Genomic DNA, 22,371 nt, shown 5'->3' on the forward strand with positions numbered 1-22,371 from the left:
CCCGGGGTATAGAGTATGTTTGGGGAGTGTGATTGTGTGTACATGTCCATTTACGTTTATTCCTACGTTGAGTGAGTGCTGAGTGTTTGTATATGTGTGCATGAGGGTGGGAATGCATGTCTGTGTCTGTGTGTGCCTGTTTGTCTGTGTCTATATGTCAGGTCGGGTCTTAGACTCCACCTCTCTGGGAACTCCCAGGCCCTCCAAGTGTGGAGGCCTATCTCCCCTCACCACACTCCCTGCCGGTGACTGATGCCCTCAGGGGTCGGTGCGTTGGTGGTTCTTGGTGTCCGGGGCTGGGCGCTCAGGTATGTGCCAGCTCACTCCCGGTGGCTACTTGGCAGGGCCTGGCGCCTGCTGCTCGGTCAGGCCTCTTCCGGGGCGCGGAGGGCCCTCGGGCCTCCGGCCTCTGTGCCTGCAGCTCGGTTCACTCTGGCACAGCTGGCTGCCGGCAGAGCCGGCGGGCACGCCGGTGCAGCCCCCTCTAGCTTCTGCTCGGTGGCTACTGGGTGACCCCTCGTCTGGGGATCCTCAGCCCTTCCCATGAAGGTGGCACGGATGCCCCTCTGGTGGTCCTCCTTGGGCTCTCGCACACTGGGGCCTCTTGATGTCTGGGGCCTGGATCTCCTCCATGCCTGCTTCATGCCCTGGGGGACAGGGCTATGGCTCTCTACATCCTCTTGCAGACCATTACATGGGGAAACCATTTGAATACAAGTGCGCTGATCCACACAGGTGTGCACACGGGTGTTCACTGTTCGTAGACTTAAATCACACCTTTCTTGGCTGCTACTTCAAAGCACATTGTGCGCTGTCTGTCCTGCGTGCTGCACTACAACATTCAATATTTAGTATTTACTGCTGTTTACACTTAGGTAGATTAATGCGATGGTGTTGTGTTTAGTATGTTGCTTTGTTTTGTTTTGTTTTTGCTTGTTTTCTATTCTGTTTCTCTCAACAGGTGATCCAGGAGATATTTTTTCCCCCTTTCTCACTGTCCCTCTCCCCTTCTGTTTTTCTTTTCCTTCCTCTTTCTTTCTCCCTTTCCTATCCCTCTCTCATGTCTGTCCCGTCTGTAACAACTGAAAATAAAATAAAATAAATAATAAAAACAAAGGTCGATCAAATGGACCAATACGGCAATGCCATGATGATCCATTTGGCAAAATAAATCCATTGGGTATCCTTGTTGGTCTTCAGACAACAATTCTGACGGCTAAAGAACCAAATGGGACAGGCAAAAAAAAATAAAAAAAAAAGAGACATAGCTGATGCTTCCTCTTAATTATCCTCTTCATTGTTCCCGAGCCTCAGTAGTGGAAGCTACCATGGATAGAAAAACAATGACTCATCTTAAATCTCAAATGACCTCTTTGTCTCCAAAGAGCTGCTGACGTGTCCGATATGATCCACAAGCTTAAACTAGGATTATAAATGTGTGCAGTGATGTGTGTGAAACCTCTGAGGACTCACACGTGTGTGCTTCAGCCCACACACACATATGAAGCACTGCGACCTCACACAGAACTATTTTACACATCCAACCTGAATCCTGATCATTTCTACAGTTTATTAAGCTCAGCTTCACCTGAACATCAGTGATGAAGCTGCTCTGACTCCATCACAGCTCACAGCTGTTGGAAAGAGTCAAACAATGAAGAAGGTTCAGAAACAGCTGATGATTTTACAGAAACATGATGCAAACATGAGAATGGACAAATGATTTTTTATTAACAGACACTGTTTATGTTTCACTTTGCATGACGTCATCAACACTGTGACACCAGGGGGCGCTCATTACCAGCCTGAGGAAGTGTGCAGTGATAATGGGGGGACACGCAGTATTGCGTGTACTGCAGTTGGACAGAAGGAAAAACTTCCTCCTGAAAACATTTTCATCCTTTCCAAAAGTGTTTAAGTCAAATGTTAAAAATATATAAATACAATAAAACACAGGGTCTTACATAAAGTTTGTAATGCAGTTGTGCACTGAGCACCTTTCCAATGTTCCTTCCTCAGATGAGTGTCCAGCTGCTGAACACATTAACATCTGTTATGTAAATGTAGCAGAGAACCAACCTGAGCACTGCTGGGAAAATAAAAAGGCAACATCAAAAGTGCTGCATTATCTTATTTATTTTGAATGTTGACTTAGATCCACACCACGATTTATGAAATTATAGAACTAAAATAACAACAATTGTCTGCTTCTTTAAATTTCTTTTGTTACATCAAACCAGTGCAAACTGAAAAAAACAAAGAGCTGTTAGCATGTTTAGACCAACTTTGAGACAGAGACTGTAAAGTTCTGCACTTTAAATCCTGCCTGTGTTCCTGCAAATGAGTCACACTTAAAGTATCTTAGTTTAGTATTAAGTGAGCCACAAAGCAGCCTAATAGCTTTAAAAACAGTAAAAGTCAATGAAATTGACAGTTTCAGTGTAGCTGGATCTGATTATTCGGGGGGGGGTCATCATGACCCCCGTAACCCCGCCTGATCCTGAGGTCCAATCCACCATCTTTGTTTCAGTGCTGAGCTTCATGTTCTCCCGTGTTTGTGTGCGTCCTCTCCGGTACTCCGGCTTCCTCCCACAGTCCAAACACATGCAGTTAGTGGGGTCAGGTTAACTGTGAGTGGTTGTGTCTCTGTGTTATTCCACCTTAATCAATGACTTCCTGTTAGCATTAAGTGCTTCTGTAGGACTGATGTCATTTTCATGGGTTGGATCATTTAAATGAAGCTGGACTCAGATGCAGTAAATAAGTTGATTGATCATTAATTAATAAAGCTGGTCAAATACATCACATCATCATCATTTATTTATTTATATAGCACTTTAAAAACACACCTGGTAGACCAAAGTGCTGTACAATACTAATATGCACATAGTAATAAAACCAGACATAGCAATAAAAAAAAAAGAAAAAAGAAATAAGAAAATCAGTTACCCACAGAGTTAAAAGCCAGGGAATAAAAATAGGTTTTTAATAAAGACTTAAAAACTGGCACTGATGTAGCCTGTCTAATATGGAGAGGAAGGTTATTCCAAAGCATCGGCGCAGCAACAGAGAACGCTCGGTCTCCTCTTAGTTTCAGCCGTAACTTTGGGGCCGAAAGCAACAACTGCTCAGCTGACCGAAGGGAAAAAGTGGGGACGTGGGGCTTCAGCAAGTCAGACAAATAAACAGGTGCCAGACCGTTTAGAGATTTAAAAACCAATAAAAGGACTTTAAAACGGATCCTAAATTCAATTGGAAGCCAGTGTAAAGAGGACAAAATTGGAGTGATGTGATCAAATTTTCTTCTGCCAGTTAAAAATCGTGCCGCAGCATTTTGCACTAATTAAATTTCCAAACCTTTGATAAACGTCCGAGGTGATAAAATGCTGATTTTACCACCCCGTTTACATGGTCATCAAAGGTAAGTGCAGAATCTATTTTAACTCCGAGATTTGTGATCGAACTCTTTAGTTGGGAAGTCAAAGCTGCAAGATCAACATCCAGAGTATGAGAAGAACGATTTGGGCCAAATAAAATCGCTTCTGTCTTCCGATCATTAAAATTTAAAAAGTTTTTTGCCATCCATGCTTTGACATCAGTAAGGCAGTCGAGCAGAGGTCCAGTTGGGAGACTATCAGAATGACTAAAAGGTAAACAGAGCTAGCAGTCATCTGCGTATAGATGGAATGGCACTTTATGTTTCCGGAAAATCGCGCCAAGAGGCAAAAGGGACAGTGAAAACAATAACGGCCCAAGAATAGATCCCTGTGGCACACCCCAAAGCAGAGGGGCCACAGAGGATGAAGCCGACCCCCCAGCTATTTTATTCTATTCTATTTTAACCACAAAAGTGCCGAACCAGAAATTCCCACACAGTGCTGTAAGCGGGAGATCAGCAAATCGTGATCCACTGTGTCAAATGCAGCGGTCATGTCCAACAAGACCAGCACTGCATATTTACCACGGTCTGTCGCTATCAGGATGTCATTCATAACTTTTACGAGGGCGGTCTCCGTACTGTGGAATGGCTTAAAGCCGGACTGAAAGATTTCTGACAATTTAGAGTCATTCAAGTAGTCCATCAACTGAGTATAAACAACCCTTTCCAGAATCTTACTAAGAAAGGGAAGCTTAGAGATGGGTCTAAAATTTGACATGACTGAACTGTCTAAGCCTGGTTTCTTAAGTAAAGGATGTATGACTGCATGCTTAAACTCCTTAGGTACTTGACCAGACAAAAGACTAGTATTAATAATGTCCAGAATGTGTGGTCCGATGATAGGAAATACCTTTTTAAGAAAACGGGGAGGAACAACGTCATTTGGAGAGCCACACGGTTTAGCATTCAACACAAGTTTCTCTAAATCAGATAAAACAATTGGTAGAAAACCAGAGAACAGACTTGAGCAAGCACCATGCATGGCTGGGTCAGCAATAGGTAGAGTCGGGGGTCTCAAACTAGCAACCTTTTCCACAAAATAATTAAGAAACTTATTGCACATAACCGCAGAAGAGTGCAAAAGAATATAGCCTATATTAAGTACAGAATTTATAGTGTTATATAGAACACGAGGGTTATGCGAGCTGGCAGCAATAAGTTGAGAAAAATAGGAGTGCTTGGCAGCCTTTACTGCTCCCTGATAGACTTTCCAGCTAGTCTTAAGCGCTTCCATAGAGACACACAGTCTATCTTTTTTCCACCATATTTCACATCTTCTACATTCTTTTCTAGCGGCTCTGGTAAAATCAGTTAGCCAAGGACTAGCTTTTGGCTTGCGTTGTCTGAATATAAAAGGAGCAACAGCGTCGAGGACAGATTTACAAGCAGAATCCAAACAAGAAACTAATCCATCTGAGGTGGACAACTCAGGAGGATAAGAAATAAGTTGGTCAAACAATATGGAAAAATCGCTCGGCGGTATCTGAGCCAAAAGCACGATAACATCGAGCAGCACGCTTAAGAACAGGATTAAAAAGAACAAATCACATAAAATAGGCATATGGTCAGAGAACACCGCATCCTCGACGAGTACGTTACGGACAGATAAACCATGTGATAAAACCAAGTCCAGTGTGTGACCACGTTCTTGAGTGGCACCTTTAACAGACTGAACAAAGTTAAAAGAGTTCACCAGTTCCAGAAAGTCCTTAGCCAGGAGCTTCCCTGGGAAGCAGACGTGTATATTAAAATCACCAAGTAGAAGGATCTGGTCATACCGTGATGCACAGTCACATGGACACATGTGATTGTGTATTGTAGTATTGATCCCAATGCTGGTATTAGTACTGGATCAATAACACTGGATGGATGCGTTCAGCATGGAGCCCCTGAGCTGTGTTACAGACAAACATGGAAACTGACAGGTCTGTGTCATTCACAGTCTGTAACACTTCTAAACAACAGAGGCTGACCCAAGTGCCTCAGAGCCAGGCACGCTCACATCACAGCTCTCTAAATAAGCCAGTTTCAAAATAAGAGCTGAAAGCTGTGTTTGCTCGTGTTAGCTTATTATTGTGGAGACTAACATTCAGTGATCATGTGTTCAGACTCATAATGATTACTCTCATAAATCCTGATCTTTGTATTTACTGTGTGTTGGATCAATAACTGAGATTCATCGTATCACACAGCTGTGCTGCTGCTGCTGGTGATGTCAGCACATCTGGAACAATACGAGGTATCTGCTACCAGACTGAGCAGGACGTGAGACCTGTGGACTGTTTAAAGCTGTCCCTCCACAGCTCACTCAGACCTGATCCACACCTCAGTGATATTCTCTGACTTCCTCAGTAGAGACAGAAACCATTCAGATCTGGGACGATCAGCTGACTGATGATGTCACACAGACTGTGTTTTTCAGGAACAGTGATTCTGATGTGAGCCTGCTAGCTGACAGCAGACCTGATGAAACCACATGTTCACATCTGTGAGGACAGACTGGACTCTTTGACTGCACCTTGGTTCTCCTCAGAGGTCTGTACAGGAGCATGTCCACCCCCACTGAAGATCTCAGTCACTGTGAAACATAGAAAGCTGCTTGTGTAGCCTCTGCCTCACATGTAGATACAGCTACAGGTTTCTCTGTCAGTCAGACTGAAACAGTGTCCTGATGCTGCATCATTCAGCTCTGTGCCCCAGTCAGCATCACTGTGAGCTACCAGTGTCAGTGTTTCTGCCCTTTTCCTGTAACACTACACTCAGCACAGGCTCAGCTGCTATCCAGTGTTGGACTTTGGCTTCAGCTGCTGTGATAGATCCTCTAACATAGATCAGCTCTGCTACATGTTGTTAGATAAGTGCAGCTGCCTGTCATGTCCTGATGTTTCTCTGGCTCAGCAGCTTCTCCATCAGAGGTTCACATGGAGCTGATCCAGTATCTCCAGTAACTGTGTTCTGTGCCTCACTGGTTCATCCTTCTGTCTGTGTGACGTCAGTCAGATGTTGAAGTTAAACTCTGTAATCTTCACTGTGTCACAGAGTTCAGTGAGTCCCGTTATTCACAGTATCAATCAGATCATCAGAGAACAGCTGATCAGCAATCAGTGGTGCCAACAGCACCTCCTGTGGTGAGAGGATGCAATAATGCAATGTAGCATTTTTACACTCAACACTTCCAGTCATGGAAACTGTCTGTTGGATCTGTTTGACGTTGCTTTCTTGTGTTGCTTTCTTGGTTAGAGTTCCTCACAAATGTCCAGATTATTCTTCTAATGAGGCGTCGACCATGTTTTCAGTTCTTTGGAAGAAAACATCGCCCTTTGCCATCCTTACTTTTCTTTGACTTCTTCAAATGCAGCTGAACTCCAGCTGGTATTTTATTGGACTTTGCAGCTGTTTCTGGTCATCAGTTCATTCCTGCAAACCTCTGAACCTGAACAACAATGATGCTGCATTGCTGGCTGATCCCAAAAGGTTGATTCTGTTCATCTGGACGTTTTCAGAAACGTTTGCTCACTGATCAGGTGACTTCTTCAGTCTCAGCTGACTGCAGCTTTACAACCTTACAAACAGCACATTTGCACAATGACTGAAAGCAGCAGCAGCAGCACCTGATATATATGATACTAATATAATACATATACATATATAATCCATACTAATGATGAAGGAACTGAGCTCACAGTCCATTGTTCATTCAGTGAACTACTCAGTTTATTTTGGGCCTCAGAAATGCTCACTCTGTTTGTACATCACTGTCAGCAATAGACTCATTCTGCTGTGTGGACAGGAACACATGTGACATCACTTCCTGTTTGTTTGTGACTGAAGAGGAAGAAGTTTACAAGGAATCATTTAGAAGAGTTTCAAACATCAACTGATTGAATCCATGAATCTGAAAACGTGTTTGTGAGTGAAAGAGACAGACATGTACAGACTGAACTATCTGTTCAACAGTCAGAGTGTTTCTGTAACAGGAGACACTCTTTACACCCCACTCAGCACAGGGACACTGAGGAACCAGGGTAGAAACTAAACCCAGGATAAAGAGTTTGAGTGAATGTGGTGTTGAAGGTGTGGAGGTGGATCAGAGTGTCAGAGGAGACTCTGTAGAAGGACAGAGTGCCAGCAGGACAGTCCACATACACTGCTGCTCTGTTAGAGACAGAGGAGGAGGAGGAGGAGGAGGAGGGGGAGGAGGAGGAGGAGGAGGAGATGGATGTTTCTATCGTATTGTGCCAGACAGACTGAGGACCATCATCATAGCAGCTCAGACTCCAGGACTGATCATTGCATCCAAACACACAGTCACTGTCTCCTTTCCTTCTGATGCTTCTGTAACTCACTGATATATAAACGTCTCCTCTCCACTCGACCTCCCAGTAACAGCGACCAGTCAGACCATTTCTACACAGCAGCTGAGGCCAAACATCAAATCTGTCTGGATGATCAGGATATGACTGAACCTCCTCCACACGTGTCACCTTCCTGTTGTTGTCAGACAGTTGGAGCTTTGTGTTCACTGTGTTTGTGTCGATTGTGAGTTGACAGGAATCTGATGGAGAGAACAAACACAATCCAGCTGCAGTTATTGATCCATCATCTGTTCATTGATTGACACTTTGATGATGACTCCTGACATGATGAAGATGGTTGAATGTGTGCTGCTTTGTTTTCATGAATCCCATTAAAAACACACTTACACTTCCTCAGACCTGGTCTCAACCATCGGACTCCAGCAGGCTCCACCCTGAAAGGAGGAGGGGGGTCAGAGCAGCACAGTCAGCATGCACACATGGACATTACATGGCTCTCATACACACACTGTTACACACTGATAAAGGAACAGTCCAACATTTTCACAAATACACTTCAATCCATACGTGGATCAAACTGCTGATGATTGGACTGATCCTAGATCAGTTCATCACTGCATTGAATTAAATACGACTGATTCAAACTGTGACCTTCATTATCTTTATATTCCTCTTCTGTTTAGGTGGAAAGGACACCTCCCTGCCTTTGCTGCCAGCTGGTTTTCTCCTCTTGGAAACACATTTAACATGGCTGACACTTTATTAGGTACACAGTGGCCACTGTCTCAGGTACAGTACACCTGTGACCTAATAAAGTGGCGGTCACTTGTTTATGAGCCATCTCCCTTCAGCTTTTTTAGCCGACCTGTTAACCTCCAACTTTTTATCAGCAGCAGCGAGCCACAGACCGAGTCCACCAGGAGCAACAATCCCACCACAACGTCTCCAGAAATGACCTCGTCTGGTTTCATTATTTTATTTCCACACAGAACAGACTGGATGTTGTCAGCACACAGAAATCACATGAACTTGTGCATTAAAACATGTTAGTGGATTATCCACCAATAAATGAGGAGATATTGGACATGTTAACAGATGACAGATTAGGCCTGGGTCTGTAACACTGTTAGCAAACACAGAATATTAACCAGGAACAGCTCTTTCATTTCCATCATTTAAGTTGGCTAATACGAACCACACCTCATCTCCTAATGCACTGAGCTTTCCTTATCTCTGACTCTGACTGCTGGGTCCATGGTGTTCCTCCGCCTGCTGAGAAGGTGCAAACAGCTGCCTTCTTTGCGTCACATACATCAGTCTGTCCACTGTCATTCTTTCCATGACTTTCCCACATGAGATGTTAGAGCTGTAGGCCTATAACCTGTGGTCTTAGTGGGGTCTTTCCCTGGTTTCACAGTTCTTTCCAGCTTCCTGATATATTCTATTATAGAAGAGCAGCAGAGCATCCTCTAACTGCTTCATCATGATGTAGCACACCTGATCCTTCCCAGGTGAAGTCATTTTTATGCATTTAAGAGCTGCTTTGAATTCAAACATCACAAACTGAACATTAGAGCTATCCTCCTCTCCAGGATTTTCCTGATTTAACCTTTCAATATGATTCATTTTTATTCTCTCACATCTGCCGTCATCACTTCAATTATTCCCACTGTGGATTTGATCAAATTGTTTGCCCAGCATCTCTGCATTTTCCCATCCATACTACCTGTAGCTCATTAATACTATTAATACTGGAAACTGCTGTTGAAGCCTGATGGTGACACTTTCTGGTGAAGACGTTAATTGCAGCAACAGGACTGGCTGGCTTATGATACACTGGACATTTCCATCAGTGCGTTTATGAAGCCACTGTAAGTAATAACAGGTTTATTACCTGTCAGGACCTTTGTGGTTATTAGTTTATTGCATGGCCAGTTAATGTGTGTCGAGAGGAGTTGTTGTTGAAGCTAACAGCATCATTATTATTTCAACTGTTTAATAGGTATTATGTAAACTACATTCATATTTCACTCATTGTGGGAGAATCAAAAGCGCTTTGTTTTCTCTGCTCACAGACAACACAGATACACGCATGTATATACAGCCCACGTCCAGCTCTGCATGTACTCCTTCTGCTCCATTTCTATAGAGAATAAACAACTTAACAGAATCATTCTCCATTGTTTTCAACTCAACCAGCTGCATTTAATGAAGGAGTTTGAATTTACTTTACAAACACTGCTGTTGTTTCCTGTCTGCATTCATGTTCTTAACTGTACTCCACACATTCTGAATTGGTGTAGTTCTTCCTAAAGTACTGCAGTATTCCTGCCAGCACATCCTTTTAGTTCTGTTTCCTCACCTTTGATGCTCGTTGCTATTTTTTCCTCAATGCAAATTCATGCTAAGCTCCTCCATATCCATCCCTGTTTCTAAACCTGTAATAATTCCTTTAATGTGTCTTTGGCCTAATTATGAGTCTGTCCACATGTTTTCAGTTCCCCACTTGCTTTGGTTTCTTAGCTCTGATTCTCTGAAATTCATCCTTCATCATTTACTGGCATCTCTCCCTCTCACTCCCACTATCCCCAGAATACCAGAGTATTCATCTCCTGGTTTATCATATGACCTCTTTACATTTTCTCCAATCATCCCTGCTTCTAGAGTCTTGCCCCATCTGCAGGCAGTCCAAGAGAAACTGCCTCTGCCATTTTCTTCTTCTTAATCTTTGATTTTTCTCTTCACTTTCTCCATTGGGTCTTCTTAGACAGACTTTTCAGAAAGCAGCAACATTTTTTGTGCCCCATTTTTCAAATTGTGTATCTTACTTCAGCTTAATGTGTTTACTGATTTGTTTTTACACAGGTCATATAAAAAAAAGTGTCTGACATTCAAAAATCCTACCAGAGGCTCAACAAAGCTGAACTGAAAGACAGCACGGGCACTAAATCAGAGCAGCACAGAACTTAAGCACACGGTCCATAGAAGCTGGGGTCTACAGGTGTACCAGGACAAGCTTAGTGGTAAGTCCCCCAAAAAAGTTTCACTTGTGCTGTTTCTGTGTAAATTACTGGTTTGTTTGAACAATTTCATCAGCTGAACCATAAATACTCCAAAACAATTTCTTTGTGACTCAGTGTGATTTTGCATTTTGTAATATTAGCATGTCAAACTCTACATTCTCTACACAGGTGAGAAATGAAGTGTATTTAATAATAAAAGTTATCTCTCAGAGACAAAGTTAGTGTCTCATTCAGGTCTGTATGTGTGTCTCATACACATGCAGTGCTCATATTTGCTGTTTTGTTTGTCGCTCAGACCTCTTCCTGACAGGGGCAGCAATTTCATTTAAAGTCACATTCACTGATACAGGCTGCTGGAGCTCCAACCAGGAGGGTACACACATGATCCAGGGAAAAAATCTGATTAATATTTTTGTGCTGAAACTTGAACATATATGTTCTCTTAGATACATATTAAGATGTTTTACTACTTTGATTTTGTAGTAAAACACAGGACCTTTGGGTTAGATATAAGGTGATTTGACAAATCATGTCTGTTGCAAATGAGGAAGCCATTTATCGACCTGACTCAGGTTTTAAATCATCATCAGAAAAGACTGAATCCTGACCTGAGAATTCCAAGTGTACATTTTGGACTTTCCACTGCAGAAAATAGAAGCTTCAGTCCTGAATCCTGCAGGTTGTTGTTACCCAGATCCAGCTCTGTCAGACGGGAGGATTGGGAGCTCAGCACTGAGGACAGTGTTTCACAGCTTCTGTCTGACAGGTTACAGCCACCCAGTCTGAAAAAATGATGACAAGAAGACATGAAACACTTGTGTTAAAGTATATTCATGGTGCCATGAGGAGCTACTACATTTACAATATTTCAACTCTGTTTCAGGACATGCTGGAATCCTTATTGCCTCATGTTACAAAAGTCAAATGTGGCAGTTTACTGTGACTTGAATGGATTCATTAAAAAAAAACAAAAACATAAACACTGTTAATTTTTTCCAAATGAAATTGATTAAATGACGTTAATTGGATGAAAAAAAAATCGATATTGCTTGATCTGACCTCAGCGTTTCCAGTTTGCAGTATTGACTCTTCATCCCAGCAGACAGAAATTTCACTCCTGGATCCTGCAGGTTGTTGTTACCCAGATCCAGCTCTGTCAGATGGGAGGATTGGGAGCTCAGGACTGAGGACAGAGCTTCACAGCTTCTGTCTGACAGGTTACAACCACTCAGTCTGAAATCAAGCAGGAAGGGAGACAAGATCAACAAAACAAAGCAGAGCTTTATTGCTTTTTTTGTTGTTTTTAAGCAGAAATCAGTGAGGTGCTGGTAGATTCTGTTCTTTTAGTTTATTACCCAATAACACACACATACACTAATATGTATGTGACCTTTGTAATAGTAGCATTTACAATGCAAAGCAACAGCGATCACAGATTGAAGGGGCCTGAATAAAACTACAATGCAGTGATTTTTAAGATGACCTGTTCTTCCAATTTCCAACAACAGATTTCTCCAACCTTACAGTTAAAAATAATTCTTTACCTCATACTGAATCTTGGTGCACCTCCCCCCAGTTTATTAAAATGAAGTGGTACTGAAGTTGCTGTAAGTGATGTGTGATGCCACTGATTTCCTTTCAATTCAATTCAATTCAATTCAATTCAATTTTATTTATATAGCGCCAAATCACAACAAAAGTCGCCTCAAGGCGCTTCATAGATACAGAGAAAAACCCAACAATCATATGACCCCCTATGAGCAGCACTTTGGCGACAGTGGGAAGGAAAAACTCCCTTTTAACAGGAAGAAACCTCCAGCAGAACCAGGCTCAGGGAGGGGCGGCCATCTGCTGCGACCGGTTGGGGTGAGAGAAGGAAGACAGGATAAAAGACATGCTGTGGAAGAGAGACAGAGATTAATAACAGATACGATTCAATGCAGAGAGGTCTGTTAACACATAGTGAGTGAGAAAGGTGACTGGAAAGGAAAAACTCAATGCATCATGGGAATCCTCCGGCAGCCTCCATCTATTGCAGCATAACTAAGGGAGGATTCAGGGTCACCTGGTCCAGCCCTAACTATATGCCTTAGCAAAAAGGAAAGTTTTAAGCCTAATCTTAAAAGTAGAGATAGTGTCTGTCTCCTGAATCCAAACTGCAAGCTGGTTCCACAGAAGAGGGGCCTGAAAACTGAAGGCTCTCCCTCCCATTCTACTTTTAAATACTCTAGGAACAACAAGTAGGCCTGCAGAGCGAGAGCGAAGTGCTCTAATAGGGTGATATGGTACTACAAGGTCATTAAGATAAGATGGGGCCTGATTATTTAAGACCTTGTATGTGAGGAGCAGGATTTTGAATTCAATTCTGGATTTAACAGGAAGCCAATGAAGGGAAGCCAAAACAGGAGAAATATGCTCTCTCTTTCTAGTCCCTGTCAGTACTCTTGCTGCAGCATTTTGGATTAACTGAAGGCTTTTCAGTGAGTTTTTTGGACATCCTGATAATAATGAATTGCAGTAGTCCAGCCTGGAAGTAATAAATGCATGAACTAGTTTTTCAGCGTCACTCTGAGACAGGATATTTCTAATTTTAGAGATGTTGCACAAATGGAAGAACGCAGTCTTACATATTTGTTTAATATGTGCGTTGAAGGACATATCCTGGTCAAAAATGACTCCAAGGTTCCTCACAGTGTTACTGGAGGCCAAGGTAATGCCATCCAGAGTAAGAATCTGGTTAGATACCATATTTCTAAGCTTTTCAGCGCCGAGAACAATGACCTCAGTTTTATCTGAGTTAAGAAGCAGAAAGTTAGTGGCCATCCAAGTCTTTATGTCTTTAAGACATTCCTGCAGTTTAACTAATTGGTGTGTGTTATCTGGCTTCATGGACAGATAGAGCTGGGTGTCATCTGCATAGCAGTGTAAATGTATGCTATGTCTTCTAATGATGCTGCCTAGGGGAAGCATGTATAATGTAAACAGAATTGGTCCTAGCACTGAACCCTGTGGAACTCCATAATTAACCTCAGTGTGTGAAGAGGACTCTCCATTTACATGCACAAATTGGAGTCTATTAGATAGATATGATACAAACCACTGCAGTGCAATACCTGTAATACCTACAGCATGTTCTAATCGCTCTAATAGGATATTATGGTCAACAGTATCGAATGCTGCACTAAGGTCAAGAAGGACAAGCACAGAGATGAGTCCACTGTCAGAGGCCATAAGAAGATCATTTGTAACCTTCACTAAAGCTGTTTCTGTGCTGTGATGAACTCTGAAACCTGACTGAAACTCTTCAAATAAACCATTCCTCTGCAGATGATCTGTTAGCTGTTTGACAACTACTCTTTCAAGGATTTTTGATATGAAAGGAAGGTTGGAGATTGGCCTATAATTAGCTAAGACTGCTGGGTCTAGAGATGGCTTTTTGAGTAAAGGTTTAACTGCACCCACCTTGAAGGCCTGTGGTACATAGCCGATCATTAGAGATAGGTTGATCATATATAAGATCGAAGAATTAATCAATGGCAGGACTTCTTTGAGCAGTTTTGTAGGAATGGGGTCTAAAAGACACGTTGATGGTTTGGAGGAAGTAATTATTGAAGTTAACTCAGAAAGATCGATTGGAAAAAAAGAGTCTAACTTAACATCAATGGAACTAAGAGTAGCTGTAGATAATATTACATCTGTGGGATGATTATTGGTAATTTTTTCTCTAATGATAAAAATTTTATTTGTGAAGAAGTTCATGAAGTCATCACTAGTTAACGTTAAAGGGATGGTTGGCTCAAAAGAGCTCTGACTTTTTGTCAGCCTGGCTACAGTGCTGAACAGTGCCCTTTCTGATCCAATACAAAGAAAAATTCAGGCTGGTATCTGCGATACTGACGAAAACTATTCCTTCAGAATCAATAGAAGACATCATAAGAAAATATGATGTTTTGTATAACATAAAAAGCCTGAATTTTAAAATATTCAATTAATAATCAAAAACAGATGTGACTGAAAATAATAAAACTGAGAAACATTTCATGGCCATTGCTACGGGCCATTCAATCCTTTTACAACCATTGCAAGAGCTTGGTTGGCATAGCCGGCAATAAGTTGGATAGTAATAAGTCCGGTGGGTGATGGGCTCCACCAGGGCTGCCCTTTGTCACTGATTCTGTTCATAATTTCTATGGACAGAATTTCTAGGCGTAGCCAAGTGGCGGAAGGCTTTCACCTGGGGGGGTCTCAGAATCTCATCTCTGCTTTTCGCAGATGATGTGGTTCTGTTGGCTTCATCGGGTGATGGAACGGTTTGCAGCCAAGTGTGAGGCAGTGGGAATGAGGATCAGCACCTCCAAATCTGAGGCCATGGTCCTTAGGGTGGAGTGCCCACTCCGGGTCAGGGACAAGTTCCTGCCCCAAGTGGAGGAGTTTAAGTATCTCGGGGTCTTGTTCACGAGCGATGGGAGAAGGAGGCAGGAGAACAATGGGTGGATTGGTGCTGTGGCTGCAGTGATGCGGACCACTACAACCTGGTTTGCCTCTTACCTGTAATTATTTTTTATTTAATTTAATAACTGCACAGTTCTCTCTGTTTATAGTAACCGTTGTCCTTAATGTAAATATGTAAGAAAAATTGTGTATGTTTCTGGTCTGTGTCCTGTGTACTGTTTGTTTGTATATTTGTCTTTTTGGCTGCTGTTACAACCAAATTTCCCCTTGTGGGACAATTAAAGGATTATTCTATTCTATTCTATTCTATTCTATTCTACCGATCCATCGTGGTGAAGAGAGAGCTGAGCGTAAAAGCGAAGCTCTCAATTCACCCATCGATCTATGTCCCTACCCTCACCTATGGTGGCGAGCTGTGGGTAGTGACCGAAAGAACGAGATCATGGATACAAGCGGCGGAAATGGGCTTCCTCCGAAGGGTGGAAGCCCATTTCCCTTCCATTTCTCCCCTTAGAGATAGGGAGAGGAGTTCAGCCATCCAGAAAGGCCATTGAAAGGAGTCAGATGAGGTGGTTTGGGCATCTGACAAGGATGCCTCCAGGGCAAGGTGTTCTGGGCATGTCCCATCGGGAGGAGCCCGCAGGGTAGACCCAGGACACGCTGGAGAGATTATATCTCTCGGCTGGCCTGGGAACGCCTTGGTGTTCCCCCGGACAAGCTGGAGGAGGTGGCTGGGGAGAGGGAGGTCTGGGCTTCTCTGCGTGGGCTGCTGCCCCCACGACCCGGCCCCGGATAAGCGGAAGAAAATGGATGGACGGATGGTGTTATTTTCTCTCTCTTTCCTATATTAAATATTTTGAATTGTATTTTTGTTGCTTAAAGCCAACAGCTGCTGTTTTACTCCCAGTACACTGTATATTTTTAAAAAAGCTAGTCTATAGTCAACTTTAAATGCTCTACAATTTGAACAAATGGGATTTGTAGTTTTAAAGATGCAGTGAATTCCCATCATTTAAACATAGACAGAAAACTCCGGAACCTGGATTTAAGTCACTTTACAAAGTTTAGCAACCGTGCTATACAACACTGCCAGCTACATATTTCCTCCCTCTATACAGGGATAGTACCTGCCTGCAGCACTACTCTGTGTTAAGATTTACTTTTATTTGTGTTGGAAGAGGTTTTCACCCCTGCCACAATTCTCACAACTAGCATCTTTGTGGAGCTGAAATATCTTCACACATGACTTGCTTAAGATCATCACCTGAGTGAACGAGCACACGTCAGCTGTGAAGCATTTTTACAGCTGTATTTCACACATTACTGTGACAGGTGGAAGAAGTAGTTCCTACTAATCATTTAGACAATCCCAAAAATGCAGTTACTTTCAACTGTGTTCCTGTTAATAATAAACAAAAAAATACCCCAAATTACTAAAATGTTAATATTTTAATAAATTCTAGAATAGAAATAATATATATCAATAAATAACAATCAACACACCACACCCCTGATTCAGGTGAACCAGCCCAAGGCTACATACCGAAAGGAACGACAAAAGAACCAAATTCTCAAAAATCCAAACAAGGAAATATTAGCACACATGTGATTCTGCACATGGGTCCATCCTACCAACCAACCTCAGATCTCCACGCATGATCACATCAATGCACATACATTTGCAGACATACAGATTTTAATGTTCTGTTTTTAGAGTTTAACTAGAGTGTTTAATGTGGGTTCATAGATCAAAACATTTTAAGCTCCTTAAGTGTTTGAAGGCTGTATCAAAAGTTCATTCAAGTTACAATATTGTGGTCAAAAGTTCTCCTTTTTTCTTTTATACTATACAACTACGTAGGCTCATAGTTTTAGGACATGGATCTGTCATGGAAGAAATCTATGACCACTTTTAATCAACATTTTAAAAATAAACATGATCACAGATTTACTCACAGAGCTTTGTTGGAGGCTTTGACCACTGGCAGCAGCCTCAGAAGAGCCTCCTCTGAAGCAGAGTATTTCTTCAGGTCAAACACATCCAGATCTTCTTCTGATGACAGTAAGATGAAGACCAGAGCTGACCACTGAGCAGGAGACAGTTCATCTGTGGAGAGACGTCCTGATCTCAGGGACTGTTGGATCTCCTCCACTAGAGAACGATCATTCAGTTCATTCAGACAGTGGATCAGATTGATGCTTTTCTCTGCAGACAGATTCTCACTGAGCTTCTCCTTGATGTACTGGACTGTTTCCTGATTGGTCAGTGAGCTACTTCCTCTCTTTGACAGCAGACCTTGAAGGAGAGTCTGACTGGTCTCCATTGAAAGACCCAGGAGGAAGCGGAGGAACAAGTCAAGGTGGCCATTTGGACTCTGTAAGGCCTTATTCACAGCACTCTGGTAAAGATTTATTTTCTCTGGAAATGGTTTAAACCACAGCATAAACTGGAAAGGCCACCAAGAGCCTCTTGTTTGTTGTTGTTCCAGCAGATTGAGTCCAGAGTTGATGAAGGTCAGATGGACATGAAGAGCAGCCAGAAACTCCTGAACACTCAGATGGATGAAGCAGAACACCTTGTCCTGGTACAGTCCTCTCTCCTCTTTAAAGATCTGTGTGAACACTCCTGAGTACACCGAGGCTGCTCTGATATCGATGCCACACTCTGTCAGGTCTGATTCATAGAAGATCAGGTTTCCTTTCTGCAGCTGATCAAAAGCCAGTTTTCCCAGAGACTCCATCATCTTCCTGCTCTTTGGACTCCAGTGTGAATCTGTCTCAGCTCCTCCATCATACTTGACCTTCTTCACTTTGGCCTGAACCACCAGGAAGTGGATGTACATCTCAGTCAGGGTCTTGGGCAGCTGTCCTCCCTCTCTGGTTTCCAGCACATCTTCCAGAACTGTAGCAGTGATCCAGCAGAAGACTGGGATGTGGCACATGATGTGGAGGCTTCGTGATGTCTTGATGTGGGAGATGATCCTGCTGGCCTTCATCTCATTGCTGAATCTCTTCCTGAAGTACTCCTCCTTCTGTGGGTCAGTGAACCCTCTGACCTCTGTCACCATGCCAACACAGTCAGGAGGGATCTGATTGGCTGCTGCAGGTCGTGTGGTTATCCAGAGGCGAGCAGAGGGAAGCAGTTTCCCCCTGATGAGGTTTATCAGCAGAACATCCACTGAGGTGGACTTTCTAGGGTCAGTTAGGATTGTAGTTTTGTGGAAGTCCAGAGGAAGTCGACACTCATCCAGACCATCAAAGATGAACACAACCTGGAAATCTTCAAAGCTGCAGATTCCTGCTTCTTTGGTTTCAGTAAAGAAGTGATGAACAAGTCCCACCAAGCTGAACTTTTCCTCTTTCAGCACATTCAGCTCTCTGAAAGTGAATGGAAACATGAACTGGATGTCCTGGTTGGCTTTGTCTTCAGCCCAGTCCAGGGTGTATTTCTGTGTTAGGACTGTTTTCCCAATGCCAGCCACTCCCTTTGTCAGCACTGTTCTGATTGGTTCATCTCTTCCAGGTGAGGCTTTAAAGATGTCTTCTTGTCTGATTGTTGTTTCTGGTCTGTCTGGTTTCCTGGATGCTGTTTCAATCTGTCTGACCTCATGTTCATCATTGACCTCTGCAGTCCCTCCCTCTGTGATGTAGAGCTCTGTGTAGATCTGATTCAGAAAGGTTGGGTTTCCTGCTTTAGCGATGCCCTCAAACACACACTGGAACTTCTTCTTCAGAGCAGATTTAAGGTTACGATGACAAACAGCAGCTGGAAGTTCTGAATAATAATAATAAAAATACAACTTTAACAATCCTATTTTACAAAATGCTGATGACAATTTCTGACCTACTGAGAAATGACTGAACACACTGGTGTCACGAGTGTCTCATTTATCCAGCAGCTTAAATCTTTATAGAAATCCTCTTACTGCTCTGCAGACGGTCAGCCAGCTCCTCCTGCTTCATTCTCCTCAGGAAGTCCACTGTGATCTTCACAAAGGCCTCTCTGCTGCTCCTCTGCTCATCATCCTCCCTCTGAAACTCCAAGCACTGGGGCTTATTTGGATTCAGAGCCTTCTGGATCTTCTTCAGCTCGTTCTTCACAAAAGTGATGATGATGTCCTCCAGCAGCTGGAACAGAATATTTATGAATGACCCACCACTCTGAACTTCAGTCTACACAACATCAAGAAGGTCCTGAGGAAATGTGAACGCTGGTTTGAGGGCGGAGTCAAGGAGGCCATTTATGTGAAAAGGGAAAGACCATCTCTGAATGGAGGAGGGGCCTAAGGCTACATCTGTCACCATCTTTAACAACACTTTAACAAACAACATGAGATTTTAACAGTAATGTAAAAATCCTGTGATTCATTGTTATTAAGCACAAACACATCTATGGCTCCGTTTCCATTAGTAGCTGCTCAGATCGACTCACAACAGGTCGCCACGACTGGACTGGATCCACTGGTTTCCATTACAGTTGAGGACCACCTAATGTGGTCGTCTCAATATAGCCGAGTGTCAACTCACATCATTAGTAAGTGTTAATGCTCCTAATTTCCATCATATTTGTCATTTATTGCTCAAAGTTATTGAAGAAACAGTTATTCAGCTTCATTCTCACTGATCTCAACTACAAACTGTTTCACTTTGGTTTCTGTTTAAAGCCTCGATGTTTAAAATGTTTCCCTGTGATCAATGTTGCCTCTAATGTTTCATGTGTCTGAACACACAAACTCCCTGAGCGTCCCTTGGACCACTGTGAGCAACAGCAGACGTGTGCACTGTGGTCACGCCAGCATCGAATCCATCCAGGTTACATGTTTATTAAAGTAATCAAATTACAGCATTTATGTTAGACTACTTTTAATTAACTGTGCTTTAGCCCACTTACAATGAAAATTAAAAACAACCTTGTTCATGACCTGTGTAGCATGTTAACACTATTGGAAGTAAAAATAACTTGAACTCCAATTTTGAAAACACAACTTTATTTATTTTTTTATTTATTATTAAGCTCTGACTTGTATTATGAGTCTGTGGTCTGGGAGAGAGTCTGTAACTCTGGATGCAAAATGCAGTAAATAATGACCAGTGCTGGGTAATTAATTATATAGTTACTTCTTCAAAAAGGTAAAACAAAGATTTTTGCAGCTGTTTACCTAAAAATGCAGCCAAGGTGTTTTTTAAATAAACATTTCAAACTATTTACAGAACAATCAGCTGTTCTGCATCAAATCTGATGCCACACAAATTATTTGTGCCACTCCAAAAAATAATTTGTGTCCACTATGAGATGAAGGAGAACAACAGCCTGATACCTGCAGGCCTGACAGCAGCAGATGTATCACTGCTGTAACACCTGTAACACTCAGCAGTCGCCTCATTGTTCTGACACACACAACAACACTATTGACTACACTACACACTAACTGCACACTAACTGCACACTAACTACACACTAACTACTCACTAACTACACACTAACTACACACTAACTACACAAGATTTGTGCTAAACGTCATAAATCTCTCACATCTCAAACACGCCGTCACTCCTAAAACTTCCCCCTCCCTAAACAACTAAATGCCATGTTGCCATATCATGTTTTGATTGGTCGGCATGGTACTTTTTTCGACCAATAGGAAAGGGTGGGGTGTTTTGGTTTCATCTTTGCTCACAGGTGGAGAGCGCATTCCTTATGAAACGCTGTTTTTACCGTTTCTTCCCGCAGTAAATATAAACAACAATATTATTCAGGAAGAAAACCAAACAACCAAACCAACTCCAAAGGTTGTTCACGTTGTCATTAACGTGGCTTCACTCCACGTCAGCCGCTTTGCTAAAACACCGGTGTCGGCACATAAGGACGCTGTCATAGCCTGTCAGCGACGTTGATTAGCTGCGTATATACGAATGTGAATCAGATCATTGGCTGGACTATGGGATAAGGTGGCATCGTTCTGATCCCATACGGGAGCAGCCAGTCACTGACTAACACTGCAAAACTGAATTGTTAACCTATTTACTTTAATTTCAATTCAGGTGGATTTTTTTTGTGTGCAATGCAGATTTTCTGTGCACAGAGACGTGCCAGCAGTCAAAGTTTGTTTCTTTTGGACATTTAGTCCACAGAGTCCTTGGTGTTCTGAAAGGGACCTATAAATAAATGTATTATTAATAATAATAAAGTAGTTGTTGTACATGTACAGACCATAAATATGGAGTCCAGCTGTGTTTGATGCTGCTGGGCAGACTGACCACTGGGAACCTCTGAGCTCTGCTGGTCCACTCTGTGGAGGAACCATGGACACACACACGCACACACACACACACACACACACACACACACACACACACGCACACACACACACACACGCGCACACACACATACGTGTTTTCGTGATATATCAGTACGTATGACAAAAATGTGACAAATGGGAACGTGCCTTTCCGAAGGTCCTAGAGGCATGGGAATCACAAAAAGTTTGACCCATGCTTCCAGGAACACGCCCATCTGTTGAGATTTTGGCTGGGGCTAAATTTTGGTCAAACCTGAATTTACTGCTACTTGTGAGGACACTGTCAGGTTTATGTGACTTATGAGTACCATAAGGTCACACACTGATATTTCATGTTTAGGTGAATTGTGAAGCCCATGGAAACACATCATTTTCAAGTATACATGACTTATAAGGACCAGGTAAGGGTAGGTTCTGTATTTTTAGCTTGGCTCCTTTTGAGATTACAATATAATAGGCATGGATGCACAATAGTAATGCTCACCAGTCGGGTAACTTCTGACAGAAATATCAGACATTTACGTGTTAATAAAACAGTAAATCTGAGCTGTGTAGAGACTTAAAAAAAGATATAGGTCAAATGTGGTCAGTCTACTTTTTAAGTCTTAATATTGTAATGCATTAATTCATTTTGTAGTGAATGTTCATGTGAATAAAAACGTGTCACATTATCTGCCTTTCTTATCATTTAATTGCAAAAAGCACCCAGCATAAACCACAGATTTATGAGTAAGAACAATGCAATACAGAAAACTGCAATACTGACATAACTGTGGAAGTAACAAAGTATCTCTCTTGCTTGTTTCTTTTTTTCTTGCATCTTTCTTTTAATGCCATGATCC

At 42.4% G+C, this 22,371-nt stretch overlaps 1 protein-coding gene across 1 annotated transcript in view; it reads right to left on the bottom strand.

Annotated features, from left to right (window-relative positions):
• Nucleotides 1-5,189: 5,189 nt before the first annotated feature.
• Nucleotides 5,190-22,371, bottom strand: part of LOC102798425 (protein NLRC3-like) — a 28,960-nt gene continuing 11,778 nt past the window's right edge. Inside the window, exons 4-10 of the mRNA XM_087845783.1 lie at nucleotides 21,442-21,520; nucleotides 19,157-19,358; nucleotides 17,187-19,005; nucleotides 11,838-12,011; nucleotides 11,387-11,560; nucleotides 8,143-8,189; nucleotides 5,190-7,994 (exon numbers count right to left, since the gene is read on the bottom strand). Of these exons, the coding sequence (XP_087701909.1) occupies nucleotides 7,438-7,994; nucleotides 8,143-8,189; nucleotides 11,387-11,560; nucleotides 11,838-12,011; nucleotides 17,187-19,005; nucleotides 19,157-19,358; nucleotides 21,442-21,520 (3,052 nt within the window). The 3' untranslated portion in view covers nucleotides 5,190-7,437. The remainder of the gene's footprint in view (nucleotides 7,995-8,142; nucleotides 8,190-11,386; nucleotides 11,561-11,837; nucleotides 12,012-17,186; nucleotides 19,006-19,156; nucleotides 19,359-21,441; nucleotides 21,521-22,371) is intronic.

Source organism: Neolamprologus brichardi, chromosome 9 (assembly GCF_056152115.1).
Source record: "Neolamprologus brichardi isolate AB-2024 chromosome 9, ASM5615211v1, whole genome shotgun sequence".
In the NCBI taxonomy this organism is placed as follows: Eukaryota; Metazoa; Chordata; class Actinopteri; order Cichliformes; family Cichlidae; genus Neolamprologus; species Neolamprologus brichardi.